Source organism: Takifugu rubripes, chromosome 12 (genome assembly GCF_901000725.2).
Source record: "Takifugu rubripes chromosome 12, fTakRub1.2, whole genome shotgun sequence".
Lineage (NCBI taxonomy): Eukaryota > Metazoa > Chordata > Actinopteri > Tetraodontiformes > Tetraodontidae > Takifugu > Takifugu rubripes.
Window position 1 is genome coordinate 2,028,129 of NC_042296.1, and position 22,011 is coordinate 2,050,139.

Genomic DNA, 22,011 nt, shown 5'->3' on the forward strand with positions numbered 1-22,011 from the left:
CCTCCGCAGACCGAAGTTGGGCGAGAGGGTTAGTGTTTCCCCCTCTCCACGCCAGACGCGCGCAGACGAGCCATCATTCCAGCTCCTCTGAGTCTTCCAGTCAGCGCCGTGGTCTTGACTGGTGCGCTCTCCACCCCGCCTGCCGGGACGAAAGCGTGCTGGACCAGTGAGACGCGCACGGAGAAGAGCGCAGGCGGATGACATCCACCGCGGCGAGCCTCTTTCTGACAGACACAACTCTGCAAACAAACTTGATGAGCGGACCTTGTGTGCTGTAGTTGGAATCAGAGGAGACCGATTTACACGCCTTCTCGCTTTCTTTACTTTACTTATTTACAACAGAATGCTGGACGCGTTTACGGCAGAAGGGTTAAGTGATGGCAGCTGAAACTTTAGGTTTTCTTGTAGTCGGTACGAATGCCGTCTCTCACTTCTGATTCTGGACAATGATCTCCGACGGCTGCGCTCCAGTGCGGCGCATGTTCTCAACTTTTGTGCGTCTTTTCTCTGGCGACCGCGGCTTCATTTACAGATAACTTTTCAAATCGAGCAGAAAAGCCGTCGCACCGAGTCGTTTTTGGAACGCGTAAAAGTCAACAAGGACCGGACAATGGATCGGTCAAAACTTTGCCGTGGGCTCCAGTGAGAAGTGCCAGTTCGTGACCGCGCAAGGATCGGGATGTTAGGAAGCCCGTCGAACAACGGCGGCATCAGAATGCTGGCGCCCCCGGCTCCCGACGATGACCGACGCGTAGAGTTTGTGGCTCTCACCGCCGTCCACACAGAGAGGAGCGAACCGTCCACGCCGGAGCGCGGGCACCCGTCTCACCGCACGGGTCTCCTGGGCACCCCGCTGCCAGGGCCGCCCGGACCCCGCGCCAACACATCCGCGTCAAGCAAACGCTTCAGAAAGTTGCAAAACTTTTTGTACAACGTGCTGGAGAGACCCAGAGGATTCGCTTTCATCTACCATGCATTCAAGTAAGTGTCCCCACACCAGTAACGGAGCAGTGCCCAAGTTTTAACAACACTCCCCGTGGTTCCGGTATCACTTTTCTAAAATCAGAAAAATAAGCCATATACTGCGCTATACAATCAAGCCACGCAGAGTTGCTTATGCAGCAGTTAGAAGCAATACAGCATCACAGCACGGGCCCGTGTGCTCATTTTCTCCGTGTTTCTCTCTGTAGAACCCCCCAGGAGAGAAGCTAGTTCATTGATTTGACCGAAATTCTAAGGGGGTAAATTTCTAAATCTGGTTTTGCGTCCATGCCTGCCGATAGTCGCCCACTCAAATAAAGGACGCTGCATTTTTCATGTCACAGTAGACAAAATCGACTCCCTTGGTTGGCTGTAGCACTTTTCTGGCCGGTGTAAATAAATAATACATAAGCAGTTACGAACTCATAAAGGCCTGTCTGACTGCTTTTTTAACTCACCAAATCCACACATGCACTAAACATAGTCCTCAAGCTGGAGCGGTTCCCTTTACTGAACTATTCTGTCAGGGCTTTTTAAGTACCCAAGGGCCATATGTTCTATAATGTGGACAAGATGTAAACACTGGAAAACTATGAGCTCACTGGTGGCTCTTCAGAGCCGCTTCCTGGGACTGCCGCAGCGTGCAGGAGCGACCCTCTCTTATTTGAATTTCCAAAAGAAATCCTGAAAGAGTTTCTTTTGATTTCAGTCGATCTTTTTTACAATGTCGCGCGCCACCAGCAGCTGCCATCCTCTGGGGACTCTTGGCCATTCTTTATGTGTCATTGTTTATATAAGCCCAGTGGTCTCACTGCCAGTGCCATCGTATGTTTATAGCACAGGGAAACCCCACTGTTGAGCCACGAGCCTCCACCATATACTGTACTTCTGCTTGGTCAGATAAGCTCAGTCTCATTTTGAGTTGCACCCCTTTCACTTCTGCCTGCTTCTTCCTTCCTCCCGGGACCTGGAAACGTGTCTGCAGCTCGCACTCTGAGCCGCGCGTCACGCTCCAGGCCCAGTGCGCCCCCTCGTTAAGACCCACAGCCTCGGGCAGGTGACAGCGGTTGCCGCCGGTGGCATTTCTACCGACGCGAGCGAGCGGGTGTCAGAGCCGATGGCGGCGCCCCTGTTGTTATTTCTTCATCAGGGAAGGCAGGGCGACGGCCCCGAGGCGCACAGATCGCGTTTCAGATGCCACAGCTTTAGTAGCTAGCCACCTCCGTGATGGGTTGTTTTATGTCACTGTTCTAACAATGTTCTTTTTTTTTTTTTTAGAAAACCTTTACTTTGACACAATGCCCACCTCGCTGGGAGCCTCCCCCTTTTCGTGAGGAAGACGTACCGCACGGCGACACTCAATTAAGGCGGTGTTGATCTATTATAATGAAGTTGGGCCACATGCACCGCTGCAGGTCGCTTAGGTTAACTTCCCCCTGATCCTTTAATTAGCCGCGTATCGTAACGGGAGCCGTTGGGACACATGCACGGCTTCTAGAGAGCCTCTCAACACAGGTGTCTGCTGGAGTAGGTGTAGAAAGAAGTCTGAACAGCTCAGCTGAAACGCCTCCACTGTACACCGCAGCCGTGGCAGCTGCACAGAAACGGCATCCTCAGAGCGGCAGCTTGCTCTCTTAGATAAGATTCTTGGTTTAGCATCCTAAACAGGGTTCACATGTTCCTGTAACCTCAAAGAAAAGACCACAGGTGCCCTTTTTCCACTCGGTTGCTATGACAATTTGGGTTCTTTGTGTTTTTCAGTCCACACCTTTGAAACACAGCACGCTTGTTACAGTAAAAGTTCCGAGGTCTCTTTATCCCCCTGAATTTGTCTCTTTGCCTGACTGAAATCAGCAGCAGATATCCTCTGCTCTCCCTCCCTTAAAAAACATCTTCTGTATCTAACCGTGGTCCACATGAAACATTTATATATGCGTAAAAGCAAGGTGTCCCGTTACCGTCCACCATTCATTTCTTCATGTGCATCGCACATATCACCTTGACAGGGACGTTAATGTCATGATGTTTCGTAAATACTGTCGAAGAAGTTAGGATTTCACCATCAGACTTTTGTTTTTGTGCACTCATGATGAGATGGAGCTACTGCTGATTACAGATCAGGGACGTTTCAGAAACTAAACTCTAAACCTGGAGTTTAAACCTTAAATGACAGATTAGCCAGCCTCTTTTTTTCCTTTTAACCTTTTCAAATCTCTTGATTTCATCGGCGTTTAACTAAGCCTGGACAACACATATAGCAGAAATGAATTTGTTCATACTGCAACTAAAATGTTTGACCCAATAAGTTGATTAATATTCAACTGGAAGATATTTAAAGTATAGAATCATTTCTGTGGAAAAGTTCTTAAAATATCACAATTATGTCCTGGAGTCCAGACGGCTGGCTAAAAACCCTTGAGATTCATTTTCTGTTTGGGGATCTATATGTTTCCCCACATGTGGGCGTGCACGTGTGCGCGTGTGCACATCTCTGTGTAAACCTGGTGTTTGCTTGGCAGTTGAGCGCCAACATGCAGAGGGGATCGTTTCAGTGTTTCTCCTCACCTTTAACCCCCAGCCCATTTACACCACCGTCAGCGCCACATATAGACATCACATGAGGTCCTCAGTAATTCATCCCAACAGGGGGTGTTTACGGTGAACAAACTCTGCTTTGAAATGAGGCCACATGGTGCCAAACACAATGTCACCAACCAACGCCTGGATTGCTCCTTGACTTTGGCTGGCGAGTCTGGATTGATATAATTTCACCGTTTAAAACAGAGGAGCAGCAGCCGGGATTGTGCCAAGCAGCCGGAGTAATCGACTGGCTCTGAGGAGGGTGAAAATATACCAGTCTTGTATTATTGATCCCCCCCCCCTGAGGGAGATAACTTGGAGGGTTATCCTAGAACCAGCTTCAGTCACACTGGTGGGATTGCGCAATAATTAAGGAAAGTAAAACCAAACTGAAGCAACCATGAAGATCATTTAGATGAGGAACCTACAAAAATGTCTCTTCCCCTTCTTCTACATTTCTGCTTCACCAACATATATCATATTCTCAAATGTGAACCACAATCAGCTTCATTTAAGAACCAAAACCCTGACGTGGGAGGTAATCTTCCAGCTACGAGCAAGGGGCAGCACAGGGGAGATGGGCCTAGAGCCTAAAGGAGGCTAAAAAGGGAAATTTTAGCAGTTCAATGGTGCAAAGTTTCTTTGTGAAAACTCCCAATGAGGTTTTAAAACTTTGTTTTTGAGACACAATAAACACACCAAACATTTTGTTTACACTTTGACGACGGCGGCCGTGTGTTTGCGAAAGACGTACCGGGAAAACGACCTGCGACGGGATTCCAGGAGGTTTTCCATAACCCCTCTAATCACTTTGAATTATGGGTAATTCTTCACGCATCTTTTGTGCTAATAGTGCTGTACACAGCTCGGAAGCTTTTCATTAAAGCTAAATTGCCTTTTTGACATTATTAAAGTCATTCACCTCGCACAGCTTTGTGATGGAATGTGTTCCTCCTGTAGGTCTACGCCTGCCCCACCCCCCATCCGGGACGATTCGCTCTTCCACCTGGGCCGTGAAAACAGCCCCGTCTGCCTTTTTCTCTATTTTCAGCTTTGCAACAATAGAGAAGAAGCTAAAAAATCACTAAAACTGCTAAAAAAAAAAATGAACAGAACGAACCAAAAAGCCAACAAATCCCTGAGTCACTCGGTGCCGCACCTGTTTTTATTATTAATAGTCTGAGTAATGAAAATCAGAAAATAGCTGTGTGCGGCTGTGCACTCAGCACACGCGGGGGTATTTATTGATGAGTAAGGTGGAGAGAAACGGGGTAGGGGGTGAGGATCGAGAGGGAGAACCTTTCTACGGTTTCAGGTTCTTCCTTTCCGCGAGGGGTAAATTCTGCTTCATTAGGGCACGTTTATGCTTCTGTCACACCCTCTCTCTCCCACACCCGCCCCTCCATCATTTCACCCCCTTCCCTCCATCACCACCTGTCTTTACCTCCTCCTTTCTTCTCAGAAACCCAACAGTTACAACAGTGATGCAACAATATTATGGAATTATGATTAACTGTGACTTGACTTTTCCTGTGGCGCAACGGTGACGGCGTGACACAGAGGGAGAAGGGCAGGAGGGGGAAGTTTGAATGTGCTCGTTTACTGACACCCCTGCAGGAGCACTCTCTTTCAGTCTGACCCCTGCAGGGCAGAGACACTGAGAGGGCAAAGGAAGTGAACCTGAGGAACTGAGGTTGGTCCCTGTATTCATTTCCACTTTCACTGCAAAATGTGTATCCGGGGGGGGGGGGGGGGGGGGGGTCTGCCCAGGAATCAAGAATCAAGTTTCTCTCCCAATCTCCCTCTTTCTCTCTCTCTCTTACACACACACACACACACACACACACACACACACACATCCTCGTTGTTCTATCTTTGTGTTGACACCCGTAAGGCATTATACATTACCCAGCCACGAGCCCTAACCCTAATCCTAACCCTAACCTAGGCCCAAATCTGACCTCAACCTTAAAACCAAGTCTTCACCCTCAAACAAACCTTTGAAGTTGCCAGGAGCAGCCAAAATGTCCTTACTTCCCAAAATGTCCTCACTTTGCTACTAGAATCAGTTATTTGGTTCTCAATATGTAGCAAGTACAAGAAAACACGCACACACACACACAGGCACACACACACACACACACAGGCACATGCAGCCTCCCTCATGATTTTTTCCCTCTGTTCTTGGTGGGAAACACATCCTTTTGCTTCTATACTTGATCAGTGCAAATCATGTGACAGAGTGTGACTAATCTATGTGTATGTACAGGACATGTTCGAGTACTTAAAAAGGATTAAAGGCATTTTTTTCCAGCAGTTTGAGTAATGAAGTAGAATAGGAAAAAAATGCAATGCATTCTCGATAAAATATAAACTTTATCAAATTATTGCAAGAGCCTGGTAGGACTTCTTGGTTGTTTTTTCCAGATACTGTTGGCTTTTAGATGGTGGTGACAGATGAAGGACTGGTAGTTTGTACAAGCATATTTATAGGGTCAAAGACAAATGCCAGTAGTTTATTATGACAGGTTGAAGGCACTGAGCAAATTTGGACTTGGTTTCACAGGTTTTTTTATTGTTTAGATAAACACAGGTTCAACTTAATCTGAGACTTTGTGTCAATATGCTGATTAAACGTATCCCCCAAAAACAATATTTAGTTGTCTCCACAACTCCTGTGCCTGCACCATCAGTGTTGGAACGTCATCTGCTTCAGGGTAATTGATCCATATTTCCCCTTCCGATGATAAGCTGTTTTGATTGAGTGTTTGTCAGAAACCTGCTGTGAAAACAAGCCACCACTGCCAGTAAATCCCAGTGCTCTTGACTGGAAACGTGCCTCAAGCCCTGGGAACATTTCCCCTGACTTTCGCAGTTCCCTGGATGTCAAAACCATGGCGCGTCAGTGAACTTGCCCGTGACGCTGGCCATCAAAGCAGTCTTGGGATGGTGGATGTGCCCGATGTTAGCATCTGCGCGGATGCCTTAAGTCAGCCGGAGCATAAATCAATAAGTTTAGCCCTGCTATTATGGCACAGCAGCTCACTTAAGGCCTGACCCCAGTGAGAGGCTGCGTCGGCACGCTTATCAGCTGAACAATGCGGAAACTTACTGATGAGGAATTAACATGTTTACGCTAATGTGGGAGAGGCTTCCTTTTATCGTATTTGCTGGTCTCCATCAGAACGATGGCAGTGTTGTTAAAGATAAAGGTAATAAAAAAGAACCAAGAGGGCTCCAGAGACAGTGTGAGGTACAATCCACGAGGCAAATAACACCCGGAAATTCAATGTACATCATCATATTGCTGGAAAAAAACACCTAAAAGCAAAATCAGTAATATAGATTCAAAGGCTCCTGCTGATATTAATACGCTTTATGAGGACAATTTTATTTACAGTTAAATAATTGCTCAACTAAGTTCAGGAAGTCAACATTAAAGATATAAATATAACAGACTAAAGTATATTTAAACTACATAAAGAAAGATTGATATCTGCGTACGACGGTGTTTCTCTCTTTTTTATTCTTGGTCCACTAGAAACATGTGTTCAGCCTCATTTTGATCAGGATTTTGTCTTTTTCTCAGCGACCACGCTCGCTCTGTCCCCCGGTCGTCCTCTGACGGTACCGCCTGTCTCTGTGCTCCTGGATCGTGGGAGAGCCCAGGTCCCGCTGCCTTTCCTCCCCTGTTGTCCCTGCTCGCCTGCGCCCGCGTGCGAGGCCCATCTTAAGCGCTGTTAAGATCAATTTAATTTATAATGACACTCGCTATAAACATGTGAGGAAGCAGCGCCATGGAGACAGCGCTCAAACAAAATCACAATGTAGGACAGTATTTATAAGGCCTGCGTGGTGCGCGGAGCGTGCTCGCTCTCGTGCGCGCGGATGGGTCGATAAACAGATGCTCATTTCCTGTGCTTTTATTTTGAGGATTTTAACTGATGAAGGGTTATTGATGGTGAGAAGTCGCTGTCTTTTCTTCTTAGAAGTACAGAAATGCACAAAGCGTGTAAATACAAGCATAAATCTGCCACATCAATCCGTCCTTATTTTCATGATGTCATGCAGGGTTTCTGTGTGAGTTTGTCTTTTTTTCCCCTCCCTGTGCACAGAGGGCTCCGCAACACTGGTGTATAAACATATAGTAAATCTGTCCCCCGCGTGTGCACGTATGTGTACGTGCATGCTGGTCAGTGGACCCACTGCTCTTCACTTGGCCCTGACATTAAAGCGATGTCAGCAAGTGTGTGATGAGACCTCACAGACGATACCTCATCTCCCTCTTTTCCATTCTGGTCCCTCTTGACTCGCTCGTCCATCCGATACATTATGCAGCCACCTCTTTCTGTCCCCGCTCAGAATTTTTTTCTCATTATCTCCATGTCCACGTGCTTCTCTGCTACATTTCTCACCACATTTCTATTATTTATATTACATTATATTCTCTGTGTTCCCTCTTTTCTTGACATCCGTACTTACACGGCGCTAGCTGTTCTTTAGGGCTTCAACGTCTCACCTACAGTTTATGCTTTGCAGAATTAAAAAGCTGCATTTTGATTGGAACATCTGCATCCACAGAGGTGTAAACGAGCGAAAGAGACAGTAATTCGGGGGATCTTAGAGCAAAGAGAGAGCAGGAGGGGCAGAGGGAGAATGTGACCGGACAAATGGATGAATAATTCAGAAGACTATTATCTCTTTGCTCTCATCCACCTTTCTCCTCCCTTGACCAGTCACCTAATTGGTTGTAATGAGTTAAAAAGCAGGAGGGTGAGAAGCCCATATCTGACCACAGTTTTACTTCTCTTACAATTAGACAAAGGAGGATGAAAGAATAAAGGGAGAGGAGCCGAGAAAGGTAACGATTACAGGAGGAGGTCCGGATTTTTGCTGTCAAGGTGAGACCTTGAATATAAATATTAAATCTGTACAACAAAGTGTACATTTGTGGAGCCACAACCCTAAAGTATGACCAAAAGATTGGTCAAGCGCTTCAAGTAGACTTTCTACTTTTCAGACTTTTTTATTTTCTATTTTCGGGAAGTGATGCATTGCGCAATAGTTAGTTTGCGGCTGACGCTGGAGCTGCGAATGCGATTGACCCGACGGCGAAGTTGCTGCAACAACGTGGCATGTTTGTGTGGGTGATGATGGTGTTTACAGGGCTTCAGCGGGGCCTGATCTGCGCCTTTTTTCTTTTGTGCGCTCGGCTCTGGACTCTGTCTGGCTGTTACACACGACATAAAGACGTTGACGGTTACACAAACACGAGCATAGACAGCGGGGTCTGTCCGGGGAGAGCTGAGATGGCAGCGCGCTGACACTAGACAGAGAGGGGTGGCAGGTCTGCCTACCGGGGTTTGGCTCTAATCATGGCGCAGATAACGGTTACGGTCAGGACGCAGCCCCTCGGTCAGCACCAGTGCTAACATTAGCATCATGGGCTTTGCCTAAAGATGGTTCATCGTGTAGGCTAGGCCTGGGTTTTCACACAGTCCCTTCACCGCCCCTTGACCTTTTCATATTAGTAACGGCAGCCTTAACTATGCCGCCACCATTATTCCCTTCTCTAAATCCTGTCAGCTCCTCTTCTGGATCCGCTGACCACCGAGGCAGCGTGTGACCCTGGCTCACTTTCTCACACCCGCTGCGTCAAACTGCTGGGCCAATCCCATTACCCCGGGTTCAAAGATTACAGCCACCGCATTCTTTTTGTTGTTTCTCAATCCTCGAGAGATGCCCCTGACCCTCTGTAATCCATCACTGGAGATCCCCGCTCTCACGGTAACAAGATTAGACCTGCCACAGAGTAATGATGATTGGCCAGAAATTCAGTCGTAGCCCCGGTCAAGGAGGGGGGTAACAGAGTGAGAGCTTTATATGTTCTGTGAGAGGTGAGGAGTGTTCACTTCTCATAAACCTCTGGTAAGTTGCGCAGTTGGGTCCTGAGTGCTACTGGCAACTGTTTCTGTGGAAGGTTTTAGGATAAAATACATATTTAACAGTGCCTCTCCATTGCTCCCCAAAATGCTTCTTGCTAGAGCACACCGTCAGCCTGCTGAGCCAAGCTGAATGAAGGTTAAATCCCCTCAATGGGAAAATGTCAGCATTGGACTGGCGGTGCAGCCCCTACACTCTGTGCTAATTGGCTAGCGGCTGCTAACAACGTTGCTAACAGTGTCACCCCAGCTAAATGTCAGACCTCTCTCCACACTTCGCCTCCACCAGATTGCATCGCAAGCATCGAGTTTCACATAGTACGACCCGGCATCAGGAACAATGTCCTCTGGATTATACTGAGCGGGGCTGCGGAGGAAGGTTGCATGTGTGCGTGTGTGCGTCGGGGGGTGAATTAACGGCTAATTATAACTTTATCCAGGACTTTACGATGGTTACCATTTCTTCCACCTTAGTGAGCAACTGATGTCAATAGTGTGCACATGAATCACATCCATCTTCTATAATTTATGTGGACGATTTAACACCGAATTGTCCCAGTGTCATAAACCGCGCTCATCTGATATTACCATCAAGACACAGCACCACATATCACCAGAGTGTGCAGGATTCTCTCTCTCTCTCTCTTTCTCTCTCTCTCTCTCTCTCTCATACACACACACACTCATGTGTTTTCAACTCTCTCTCTCTCTCTCTCATACACACACACACTCATGTGCTTTTCCCCACCCCTTCCTTTGTGCTGTACTTTCATTTGCCCCATTTACTGAATAGATATGTGACTCTGCTGCACATATTTCAGTCTGTGGCATTTAGTATCTCATATGTGCAGAGGGTCATAGAGCCAAATGAGTGCAAACCAGTGAGCATCAAGTCCAAGTCCTTTACTTTTCATTAATTCTCCTATATGATGTTTAACTCGGGGTGCCCACACAGATTTTGTTTGCGGGGTTTGTGTGTGTCATGAACTAACACTGTTGATGTGACTACCGAGGCCCTGAACTTCTGCCACCATCAGCCTTGCTAAAACATGCGGTCTATGATGTACACATTCTTATCTGCTCCAGGAAATGAAAACCACTGAGGATGCAACGTTAATATCCTCCTCTCTCATGTTTTCTCTGTGCAGCTGCAGCTTCACTGCACCAATACGATTCAATAATGCGCAATTTCCACTGAAATGTATCGGAAATTTTGCCATTTAAGTGGATTTGGAAAACATCCAGAATCAGAATGCATTGAAGGGCCTCGTGTCTCGGCGTCCTTGTGAATGTGTGCACGTTTGAGACATCAGCAGCAGTCCTGCGTGTGTAAAGAAGAGAGTGTCTCGGTGAAGTGTGTGTATATAATATAGCAAATCACTTGGATTTTGTTTCGGGGGGTGTACTTGTGCCAGGGGTGCACTCCAGCATGCCAACTCTTAAACGCAGCCCCGCGCTTCTCTGTTGATCATATAATATTCCTGAAGGATGCTGGGGGGTGGGGGAGGACATTTATCATGATCATGACGCTCTCACATTAGACCGGATCCCCGTCCCTCTCTGCCCCCCTTCCCGGGGTGCGCGCCAGTAGCCTCCGAATCGGCCAGTCAGCTCTTTTTGTTGCTGTGAAGAAGCACACTTCATCTCTTATTGGTTTGTCTTCTTTTTGTCCCTCCTGCTAGGAAAAGATTTTATTTGTCCCAGATGAAGAAGCTGGAGGCGGAGGGTTGGAGGGCCACCACCACCCTCTCTTTATTCACCTGTGCACAAGGCTCAATACGCTCTCCTTTGTTTGTTCCTGCTTGTTGGTTGTGTGTGGTGAGCACATGCGGGTCGCTGCTGCATTTCCAAGGTTACATCTGAGGTTTCGCATCTTCCTTTCCTAACATAAACGTCTGATTGAGCTGACTTCAGTGTTTACCTGTCGTACGCCCTTGTGCAAAGGTGTGGCTCAATAATCACTGTGTTTGCATGTTTATTCTTCCCTCTGTGCACGCGTATGGGTGAGGGTCAATTCCTGAAAGCTGTTGTCGGAGCGTCATTGATTAGAAACGGCACCAGGAATACACGCAGGCTCACACGTATGAGCATGTTTAGGTACAGACACGTGGCTGCTTTGTCTTGATGGCCTTCACCTGCTTCCAGACATGTCGGTTTGCCTTTTTAATAATACAGTACAACATTTTCCTCCGTTCTTCTACTGTTCCAACTAACAACCAAGCCTCCACCTCTCGTCTCTTTGTGGAATATCAGGGACTTTAAGGTCCCTGATCCTGGACTCTGCTTTCACCTGTGAGGAACCAGTTTTCCCAGTACAACAATGGTCATTCTCAATACTTTCCAGTGAAATCTGGGTCTGTTTGCTCCACCCCTGCTGCCCCACGGCTTGCCCTTGAGCTCCAGGCCATGAACACTAAAGGTCACCAACTTGAGCGACTTGTGGTCTGAGTATCCACAAAGAACTGCACAAAACCCTTATTATACAACATTATAAGGAATCCACTGCTCAAACCCAAATGGAATCTGTTCTCCAACAAAGTTCTAGTTCTTCTCCACTCTCATGCCTGCCTCTCCTATCTGATCATATCTGCTCGACAGCTCACTGTCTTCTTCACTCACAAATCAATAATATTACCAGGTCAGACTATTTCCTCCTATGTAGCATCGAGTATACTGCCGCTTTGCCGCCTATGACTATTGTACTTCCTTCTCCTCAGTTTACCAAACAAGCTCCATCCATAGATCTCAAATGGTCCAGACCTCAGCTGCCTGCAACATTACGACCCCCCACCTCAGTCACCACCTCCAGCTACTACACAGGCTCCTGGTCAGATTCAGAATATACCTCTTATATACATTCAAAGCCATCCACAACCTCGGCCCTCCCTGCCTGTCAGATCTTCTCCACTCCACCACCTCCTGCTGAAATGTGTTCATGCTGTTGTAGCTACTACAAAAGGTGGAAGAAACAAAAATATTCCAGTTTGAAGTGGATTAAAACAGCATTGCTGTGCCCAAAGTCACACACACTCATTCACTACTCCCCTACTCAGCACGCAGGGAGCAGATGAACGCTCTAAAGTGGGAAAACTGTTTCTCCAGTGGAATTTGTAGGGGCAAAGGGAAAAATTCAATTCTTCTTGGCCTCATTGCCAAACTGTGATTTAGTCAATAAGGAATTCTCCGCTTCGCTTAGTAATTTCGGTGTCTGTACTCCAACTCCACACACACACACACAGATAGAGCAAGACAAGGATAGAGAGTCCTGTTTGTTTATTAGAACTGGTTATTGCTATTTATCTCGCTAAAATATTTTGACAGTCCAGTCAAAGTAATGCTTGATCTTGGTTTTTCACACATGTACACTTACTGGAAAATGGCAGTAAAAGCACCGTGCCCTGCTTCTATTAAAAATCCATCAGGTTGCTGTGTGGGCTGATGTACATTAACTTGTTGTCTGGCTGTCTGGACCTTTCCGGAGCAAGAGTCAACTGTGAGCAGAGGATTTCTCTGTTTAACATCAGTTCAGTGGGAGGCGCAGCCGTATAGATGTCCATGATAATAGTTCTTTCTTTTGTTCTTTGCTTACTTTGCATTTTGCCCGTCCTCACACATCGTCCACAAATTGAGACAAATTGTTTGGCCTCTTTAGAAAAATCAGATATCCTGCGTGGAGCTGAGGAAGGATCGTTCTTTCCAAAAGTTTGGGAGCAATTAATAACAGAGTAAACCTCCGACCTACACTGGAGTTATCATCTAGTTTATTGGGATGCTTTTGTTCCAACTTACTCCCTCTATCCTTTAAAAGGAGATAATTAAGTAGCCTAGAGTTTAATATTTGGTTGTTTGCACCACTTCTCTGCCTGACATTGCTGCCAGTCGTTGTCATCTTTGCTTTTTTTCCATCCAGAAGTTGAGAAACGATCCCAGGTTCTCCAGGAAACAACATTTGCTATCTTGATAATGACATAAATAACTCCATATCTAATGCAAACAAGCGCTGTTTTGCTTTGAGGAACAGCTTTTCAACAGAAGCATTCATTTTCCTCCTCTTTTCCGGTTCGGATTTAAAGATGTCAGGAATTTTCAGAACTTCACCCCCAAAGCAGCTCCAGTCTCCAAAAACCTTCTGACAGCGAAAAAGTTCCTACATGGAGACGAAAACATTTGAAATAAATGGTTGTTTCCATAACTTGTCTGGTGTTTGGGGACACTGTGAGTGTGTGTGTGAGTGTGTTGTAAAACACCACCTGAGCAATGCTGTCCAAACTGCTCTCCTCCTTATAGAAACACACACTTTGAGGTAATTGTGGGGCAGAGACGGACAAGCGGGTCAGCATATTATCGGACTGATGAACAAACAAGATATGCTGTCTGTGTGTTTTCATGCTTTACTGAAATCCACAGTAGTCATTTGGGGACGTGTGTTTATTCCGTTTATGTCTCCAGCAGTTTAAGACCTACTTTGTCTTTCTATTTGTGGTAACCCGCCATCTGGCTGGGTGTGCAGACGGAACCAAAGCAGTGGGTGACGTTGCTCCTTCATGGGCTGCTGGTCGGCCCGAGCTGTGTCATATTTGTTCTGACTGGTGCCCTTAGTAACGAGGGAAGCGTTGTGAGGGACCCCTGCTCTGGAAACGCAACGTTACCAGATGCGGAAATGTGTTTTTCATCATTTTTTTGTGGGTCCATGTCCATCCTCGTCATCGAGGCTCTGGAATTATTGCCATTTCAACAATTACGAAGTGCACTTCCTGTTTTCCGTTTCTCTGCGCTCTTTGTATGAACGTGTTCTTGTCGGACTGGAACCAGAACTTCTCTAAGCAGCTTTGTAGCGAGGGCCCTTTCCTTTCCGCTCTCACACTGACCCTCCGAACACATTCTGATTGAAAGAAAGGGCGCCATTGTGTTTGACCATGAGATTTAGCTGTTGTGTCCAACAAATGTCCTTTTACTTTTAAGCTATGTGGACCAGCTGGACCAGCAGCTGCTGCCTAAGCCTGCTGCTGCTCGCCATTCATTGCTCGGCAGGCAGGCAGGATACATCAATCGCCTCCTTTTTCCAGAATATAGCTTTCTCCCAAATTTATGTTACACTCTTAATGACACTGAGTCACTCCTGCAGATGCTAAATACAGCAGTAATACGTCATTTTCCAGTTATATCCAGTATAATTGGCCAACCTGTTTTTTTTTACATTTCAGTGAAAATTAATGACAAATGAATAAGAGAAGATGGAATATAACTTACATTTACTTTACATTTATTTGCCTGTATGATGTATGTCTATTCTCTCCTCTGCCTGCCCCCCCACTTCTCCTTCTTTACTCGTCGTCCATCAGCTCCCCCCATGAGCCTGGTCCTGCTCAAGGTTTCTTCCTGTTAATAAGGAGTTTCTCCTTCTACTGATATTTATTTGGGGTCAGGATCTGAGTTTCTGTGAAGCACTTCGGGACGGGTTGGACAGTTGCTATTTAAATAAAGATTAATATAATTGAACTGACCTTATCCTACATTAAGTTCTGCCACCAGACCTGGTCACATGATAGCAGCAGTAATAGTAGTAGTTTCACCTGCATATATAAGTGAACATGAACAATTATCTCTTTGTGCAACACGCATAAAATTAGATTTAGCCAGTAATTTATGAAAACTAAGTTTGAAAACCTTTCTTTGACAATGTAATATGAAAACAAACCGCAAGTGAATGCAATGAAACTGGATTATAAATGTCCTGTGCATTGGGAGAAACGTGTCCCTTCACACAGAATACACGGGTTTCTGTTTTAGTTCATTTCACCAGTAATCCGGTGGCGACCTCTCACCTCCCTAGTGTTGCAGCCCAGCCAGTGTTGATGCTAACATGAGAGCACTTCAGACGATGCAAATAAAAGCAATTGATGTTGTTTTATTCTGGAGGTCTTAAACTGAAGTGGGGCAGTCGCTTTTGTCAAGAGCTGCAGGGCCTCTGTCTTTCAATTGTTAATTTGCTCGGTTCACTTTCCTCACGTGCCTTCTGACGCACAGAACTACAGCAAAACTGCTGATTTGCTCCTGTGGTTTATAACACTATGGAATGATTCCAACTTCCAAGTTGAGCAGCTTCACTCCGATATCTGCTCCCAGACATAATGAATCTGTCCAAAGTGCATGAGATCGCTACCCTCCCTGAGTCCAACCCTGGTTTGTGTCGTACAAATAGAGCCGAGCGGACCTTCACGCTGTGAATATGCTCTCGTTAGTTTAAGTTTAGATTATTTATGCTTTGTGTTACTGATGTGACAGGCTCGTTTCCTGTCAGTTATAGCCCGTTAATATTGAATGAATGAATGAATGAATGAATTCAGTGTCTGATGTGTCCCTTTCAGTTTCCTGCTGGTGTTCAGCTGTTTGGTGCTGTCCGTGTTCTCGACCATCCACGAACACCAGAAGTTTGCCAACCAAGGACTCTTCATCTTGGTAAGAGTCTTTTCATGTGACCGCTATAGCATCTGTCCCCCCCCCCCCCCCCCCCCCGCCCCCATATGCCACGCCCCCTCACTTCCTGCGCCGTATCCATATCTGCTTGCGTGTGTGTTGAATTGTTCGCCAGTGGAGGCGCAGACAGCCGTGTAAGCAGGTGGGGGGATTCAGGTGTTGTCGACTTTGCAGGAAATCACAGACATGATCCACTAATCCTAATAGCTATCCCATAATCCCCCACCCCTCTCCCCTCCACTCAGGCTGCTTTAATGGGCTGCTTTCTCCTTTAGAGCCCGTCTCACACACTGTCTCCCCACCTTGCTCCAGTCCATGAGTGATTTAATAGTGGGATTCTTGACGTTCCCTCGGTCGGCTCTTTCGATCAATCGTCCAGCCATTATCAGGAAATCAGCAATTAGTGGACTTTACTCACATGAACATTTGTTCTAATGACAGATTGCTTCTTAAACTGTCTGTAGGGTCTAAAAACCTGAAAGCAAGACAGACAAACTGTGGGAGACGATTGATGTGCTGAGCAAAGACTTGTTAGTTTGCATAGGAGACATATGTGAGGTTTTTATATTCAACACGAACACTGCAATCAGTTCATTTTTAATGTACTTAGCCTTGAATACAGTACACTAAAGCGCGATGCTTCCAAAAGCATCGTCTGAATTTGAAAACTACAGCTGTTTTTAAATTTTATTGGGCTTAAACTACTCACATCAGCTGTGGTCAAACTGATGTTTAGGGGATCTGTCACACACCTCTTTCACGTGGCTGTTGCATGTGTGTGATTTCCAGGAGTTTGTGATGATTGTCGTGTTTGGATTGGAGTACTTCATCAGGATCTGGGCAGCCGGCTGTTGCTGCAGATATCGAGGATGGCAGGGAAGGCTGAGATTTGCCAGAAAGCCCTTCTGTGTCATAGGTACGCGCCTTCCCCGACTTACTGTCAGAACGGCGAAGTCCGCTCCCACAATAACCACTTTCTCCACCTTTCTGCTCGTCTTACTCACAGACTTGATCGTGTTTGTGCCGTCACTGGCGGTGATAGCAGCGGGGACGCAGGGTAACATTTTCGCCACGTCAGCCCTGCGGAGCATGCGCTTCCTGCAGATCTTACGCATGGTTCGCATGGACCGGCGCGGAGGCACCTGGAAACTTCTCGGCTCGGTCGTTTACGCTCACAGCAAGGTGGGAATGTTCAGCGCAGTCTTCCAGAAAAAACACACTTTTTGAGGACAGACAATAGTAAAAAGTAACATCCATGTTATGTTCACATGGTTGCGGCAAGTCCAATGATGTCCACCTGCTACCTCATTACATTACGGAGCCCGTTTGACTTTACAACAAAATTAGACAGTGGTGATGATGATAAATTGATGCATCAGCTGTTCGTGTAAGCAGAAACTCCCTGCTGAGTCAAAGTAGGAGCTAAATGTGATGGGGATGATGGGAATTTAGCCAATAATGATGACATGGTGGCAAGTAAAGATGGAGCTGCTGCTGCTGACAGGTGTGAGTAATATCTGTCTTTGCTTGTGTGTCTCTCAGGAGTTGATTACTGCTTGGTACATAGGCTTTCTGGTCCTGATCTTTGCCTCCTTCTTTGTCTACCTGGTAGAGAAGGACGTCAACACAGACTTTAACACCTATGCAGACTCCCTCTGGTGGGGGACTGTGAGTACTGCACGATGCGCACGATGTATCTGTTGAAGAAGTAAAGCACGCTGTCCTTGCAAATATGGACACATTCATACATGCGATCAAGAGCACAAAATCAGTGCTTTTTTGACCTTTCATGGCATTTAATCTTTATCTTTGACCCATCCAGATTACACTAACTACTATCGGTTACGGCGATAAGACCCCTCGTACCTGGCAGGGACGACTGCTCGCTGCCGGCTTTGCTCTCCTGGGAGTCTCCTTCTTCGCTCTGCCTGCTGTAAGCTTCTGGCATTCACACTGGATATTTACACGCGGGCATCACAATCACACATCTTCTCGCGATCCACAACCCTCAGGGAATCCTGGGGTCGGGCTTCGCCTTGAAGGTGCAGGAGCAGCACCGGCAGAAGCACTTTGAGAAGAGGAGGATGCCTGCTGCCAACCTGATACAGGTGACAGCGGCAGGGTTCCTTTTCAAAATAAAATAACAGCAGATCTGAACTTTAACTTTAACTTTTCTGAACTTTGTCTTCCTACAGGCTGCATGGCGTCTCTACTCTACAGACGCCAGTCACTCCTACCTTACAGCCACATGGTACTTCTATGACAGCATGCTGCCTTCGTTCAGGTAAGCTCTTCTATTAGCTTCAGCTCAGAGAGGAATCATGCTGGAGCTGTGGCATGTGCATATATGCAGACAGAGATGTAAGAGGTCTCTGGCAGAACTCAACTCAACTACTGGCGTTACTTTGTATTGGTCCCACTCACATATCCACTACACATTGGGTCCAGAGGGTCTTGAAAGTGGTGTTTTTAATATTTAATTTGCAATTTCTTGATTCAGTTTTTGGTCCAGTCCATTAGGATTGATTTCATTTTTTTTTTCTGCACAGTGGTTTCTTATTCTTTACCTTTATGTATTAATTTGACTAATTGTTATGTGCTTAAAAGGAGAGGGTAAATTAAAGTGAAAAATTCAATCTCAGAACATTTTTTCATATAGAGGCAACGATCTAATGATAAACTTTTTTGTGTGTTTGTTCATTGTTCTGCTCAAGTACAAATTATTTTAGTTTAATTCAGCAAAGCTTGAGAGTATTGTGACAGCAGATGGGTGCATCTCAACTCATCTTATTTCCCCTAAGTATCCCTCTTCTTTTGAGTGTTTGGACCATTGATTTGGCCTTTGTGTGAGTTCTTCATATTTTGTTGGGTTTCTTTTGTTTATTTGTCATGTGTTCTTCATGTGTTTATTTGTGCACGTGGGCTGTCAGAGAACTGACGCTACTGTTCAGTCACCTCCAGCGACAGCGTAACACCAAGAAGGTTCTCCACAACTCCTACCATACGCTGTTGTCTGGGCTGTGGCCCTACAGCTCCCCCTACCTGTCGGGGGACAGGTATGCACCCCACTGCCTTCATACAGCCTACTCCACTACACCCAGACAGCCAGTCCTACGACTACTCACCCTCACACGCATTCAGGAGGTGTTCCAAGAACAGACGAGTGTGTACAGATCTTTTTTGTGCATGAATGTGTCTATTAATGTCTCACTAATGCTGATCTGAGACCACTGTGTTGCAGACGCCCCCCCTCCTCCCCCTCCCCACACTGCTGCTTTACATCTTTGTCTGCTTAGCTCATACTTGCTCAACTGCTCCATCTCCCATTGTTGACTCACTGGTTCCATCTTCATGTCTTCATTTTCCATTCCCCTTCCATCTGCTCTTCTCCATGCTGCCCATCCTCCATCCACCATCCTTCATCTGCTCTCAGGAAGGCAGAGGGTCCACGCAGGTTTGTCCCTTAGATCCAGAGACCTTCTCACTGATCTCTGTCAGTCATTAGAGAGGATTTGCTGCAGGAAACTCTACCGACCTCTTTAATAGAAACTCTAATAAAGATGAGTGTAGGACTTCATAGATCTGTCGAGACGACTGTAAACTTACTGTTATTGTTCAGAGCAGCTGCTGCCACTCCATGATACGTATGCTCAGGTGAAACGTGCCACAGGCGCATGAACCTTCACCTTATCACTGTCTCCATAGTCCAAAACTGCCTCTCATAAACCTCGAGGACACAAGGTTAGGACAGATTAGGGGGCTTTGGAGTATTGAGACATCACACCTCACGCCTCCACCTCACCCTCAGGTTTTACCCACACGGGTTTACCATGTTCCCAGAGTGTGTCCCAGGACTTCCTGTCCTCTTTCACCGTCCCACCCCTTCTTCCACTCCTCCCCCTCCCCTCACCCTCTCTCCCTCTGACTTGTGTGTCTTCTCAGTCAGCTCCTTTCTAAAAAACGGGGTCTCTTCCGGATTCACGCTGGCCGCAAGCAGAGGTATCCACGGCTCCGGGCCTGTGCACGGGGGCACGCTGAAACATTACCAATCAATAACATCACGTCCTCCTTTAACACACACAATCCGCTCAGCCTGCCTGAAAACACTCACCATTTTGTGGATCAGTGCAGTCATTTGTTTTCAAAAATTTCTGTTTTTTGTTATAAAGCATCCATAACGAAAAATAGAATAAAGCACACCGCTGTCCCGGATAATTTGAATATTCCAGCTGTTACTGCTTAAATGTTCTGGACTCTGGTCCACAAATGTGAGTGAATCTTGCTGGTGCAGTGCTGCTCCTTCCTGAACTCTTTCCAGAGAACCTCGAGTCAGGTTCGATGTTGTCTGAAAACGACAATGAAACGCGTTGAAAACGATGTGTTTTAGTTCCTGGCACGCGTGAAAGACGTCAGCAGTTGCACGCGCGGGAATCAGATGTCGCTGAAGGAAGCTAAAGTCTAAAGAGTTTCCCCACTCTGGACTTGGCTTCAGATCGGCTGATTGCTTCGTTCCTTCTCGGGGAGAAGGCTAAAACGCTCCTGCATGCTTTTCCCTCATCATATGGGGCCAACCTTTACGCACCATCGGCATGTTTGTGTTGTACTTTGAAAGCTTTTAATGCATAAAATGTTTGCATGCGGCATTTTATCAGCGTTTCGTTGCCAATCACGGAAGCTCGGTCTGGAATGCGGCTGACTTCTTCTCCCAGCAAGCATGCGAGCTTGTTCCACCTATTGTCCCCTGATGTTTATTACCTGAAAACCTTTCAGGTGTTTCCGCTCATATCCTTTTTGCTCCCACATATTTTATTTAAATGTAACACGCACAGCAGAGGGTATGTGATTGTAGAAAGGCCGGATTGAAGGACTGAACAGGAATTGCTCCTCGGTGCGTGAACATGAAAGACACCCAGCAGCAGCGGTGCTATAAGAGGGTGTTCTATATTAGAGCTAATCTGTTATAACTCAAGAATGTTCACCTTAATGCCTTGATGTAAATAGATGACCTCCCCCTACTGAAGTGCTTTGGCTCCTGCGAGTCATCGAATGTTCCCTGAATTAGAGACTTTATATTAAAAATACTTCCTCATTTTCTGCCATATCAGCAGAATCAGTCTGATGGCGCTGAATCAGGTACTAAGTTATGCACATTAAAAAGGCAGAAAATGCAACATGGACGGGTCACTGCGATGGAGCGGCCTTCGTGATAAGTCCGTCTATCACTGAGACAGAACGTTGGTTTTGCCTTTAGAGAGGGTCCATGTGTGCTGTTTACCATATCAGAACTCCTCCTACAGACGTTTCTGATCATTGAAGACATCTAAACCTGCTCCTCCGAGTGTTTAAGTGCTTTTCCCCTTCGCTGTCAGCAGTAAAATCGGCTTCCGGGATCGGATCCGGATGAACAATTCCCGCTCGTCTCAGACCATCCGGAGCAAGGCTTCGCCGCTGCCCCCTGGCTCCAACGTGCGCCGCTCCCCCAGCCAGGAGAACGTCCCCGACCCCACGAGCCCGGGGAAGGTCCAGAAGAGCTGGAGCTTCAACGACCGCACCCGCTTCCGAACGTCCCTTCGGCTGAAGCCGCGTCCGCCTGCCGATGGTATTTATCGAACCGGTGTAAACAGCAGGGACAGTTTCAGTGTAATAACAATTTGTCCCTCTGTCTCCACAGTGGAGGGGGTTGGGGAGGACAGCACGGAGGACAAACCGTACTGTGACATGGCCATGGAGGAGGTTATTCCTGCGGTGAAGACGCTCATCCGAGCGGTCAGGTGAGTCCAGAGCGCATTGCATTCAAATCTGGGTCCATTTGATTCAGTGTCGTCAGATAGTATATTGATTTTTACTTTTTAAGTGTTGAACCTCCGCCTCAGATGAAACATTTACCCACAATAACAAACCGCGCAGAGGCCCCCTTTAGTGAGGTCATAATAAGGTCACTTTAAGATAAACAACCTTCGCACCTCGTGGTATTTACAGCGGGTGTTAATGGGCGAACAACATACTGCTCTCCCATATAGGTCCTGTGTAA

At 46.5% G+C, this 22,011-nt stretch overlaps 1 protein-coding gene across 6 annotated transcripts in view; it reads left to right on the top strand.

Moving 5' to 3' along the window:
* kcnq4 (potassium voltage-gated channel subfamily Q member 4) overlaps window positions 1-22,011 on the top strand; it is a 27,697-nt gene continuing 5,686 nt past the window's right edge. The window contains exons 1-11 of one of the 6 annotated variants that reach the window (XM_029844770.1): window positions 1-981; window positions 15,872-15,962; window positions 16,770-16,896; window positions 16,987-17,162; window positions 17,523-17,648; window positions 17,803-17,913; window positions 17,993-18,088; window positions 18,176-18,264; window positions 19,923-19,979; window positions 21,353-21,579; window positions 21,652-21,751. In XM_029844770.1, coding sequence (XP_029700630.1) covers window positions 680-981; window positions 15,872-15,962; window positions 16,770-16,896; window positions 16,987-17,162; window positions 17,523-17,648; window positions 17,803-17,913; window positions 17,993-18,088; window positions 18,176-18,264; window positions 19,923-19,979; window positions 21,353-21,579; window positions 21,652-21,751 — 1,502 coding nt within the window. In that variant the 5' untranslated portion in view covers window positions 1-679. Of the gene's footprint in view, window positions 982-15,871; window positions 15,963-16,769; window positions 16,897-16,986; window positions 17,163-17,522; window positions 17,649-17,802; window positions 17,914-17,992; window positions 18,089-18,175; window positions 18,265-18,910; window positions 19,037-19,922; window positions 19,980-21,349; window positions 21,580-21,651; window positions 21,752-22,011 lie in introns of all 6 variants that reach the window. The other 5 variants (XM_029844773.1, XM_003968897.3, XM_029844769.1 and 2 more) reach the window with 5 other exon arrangements.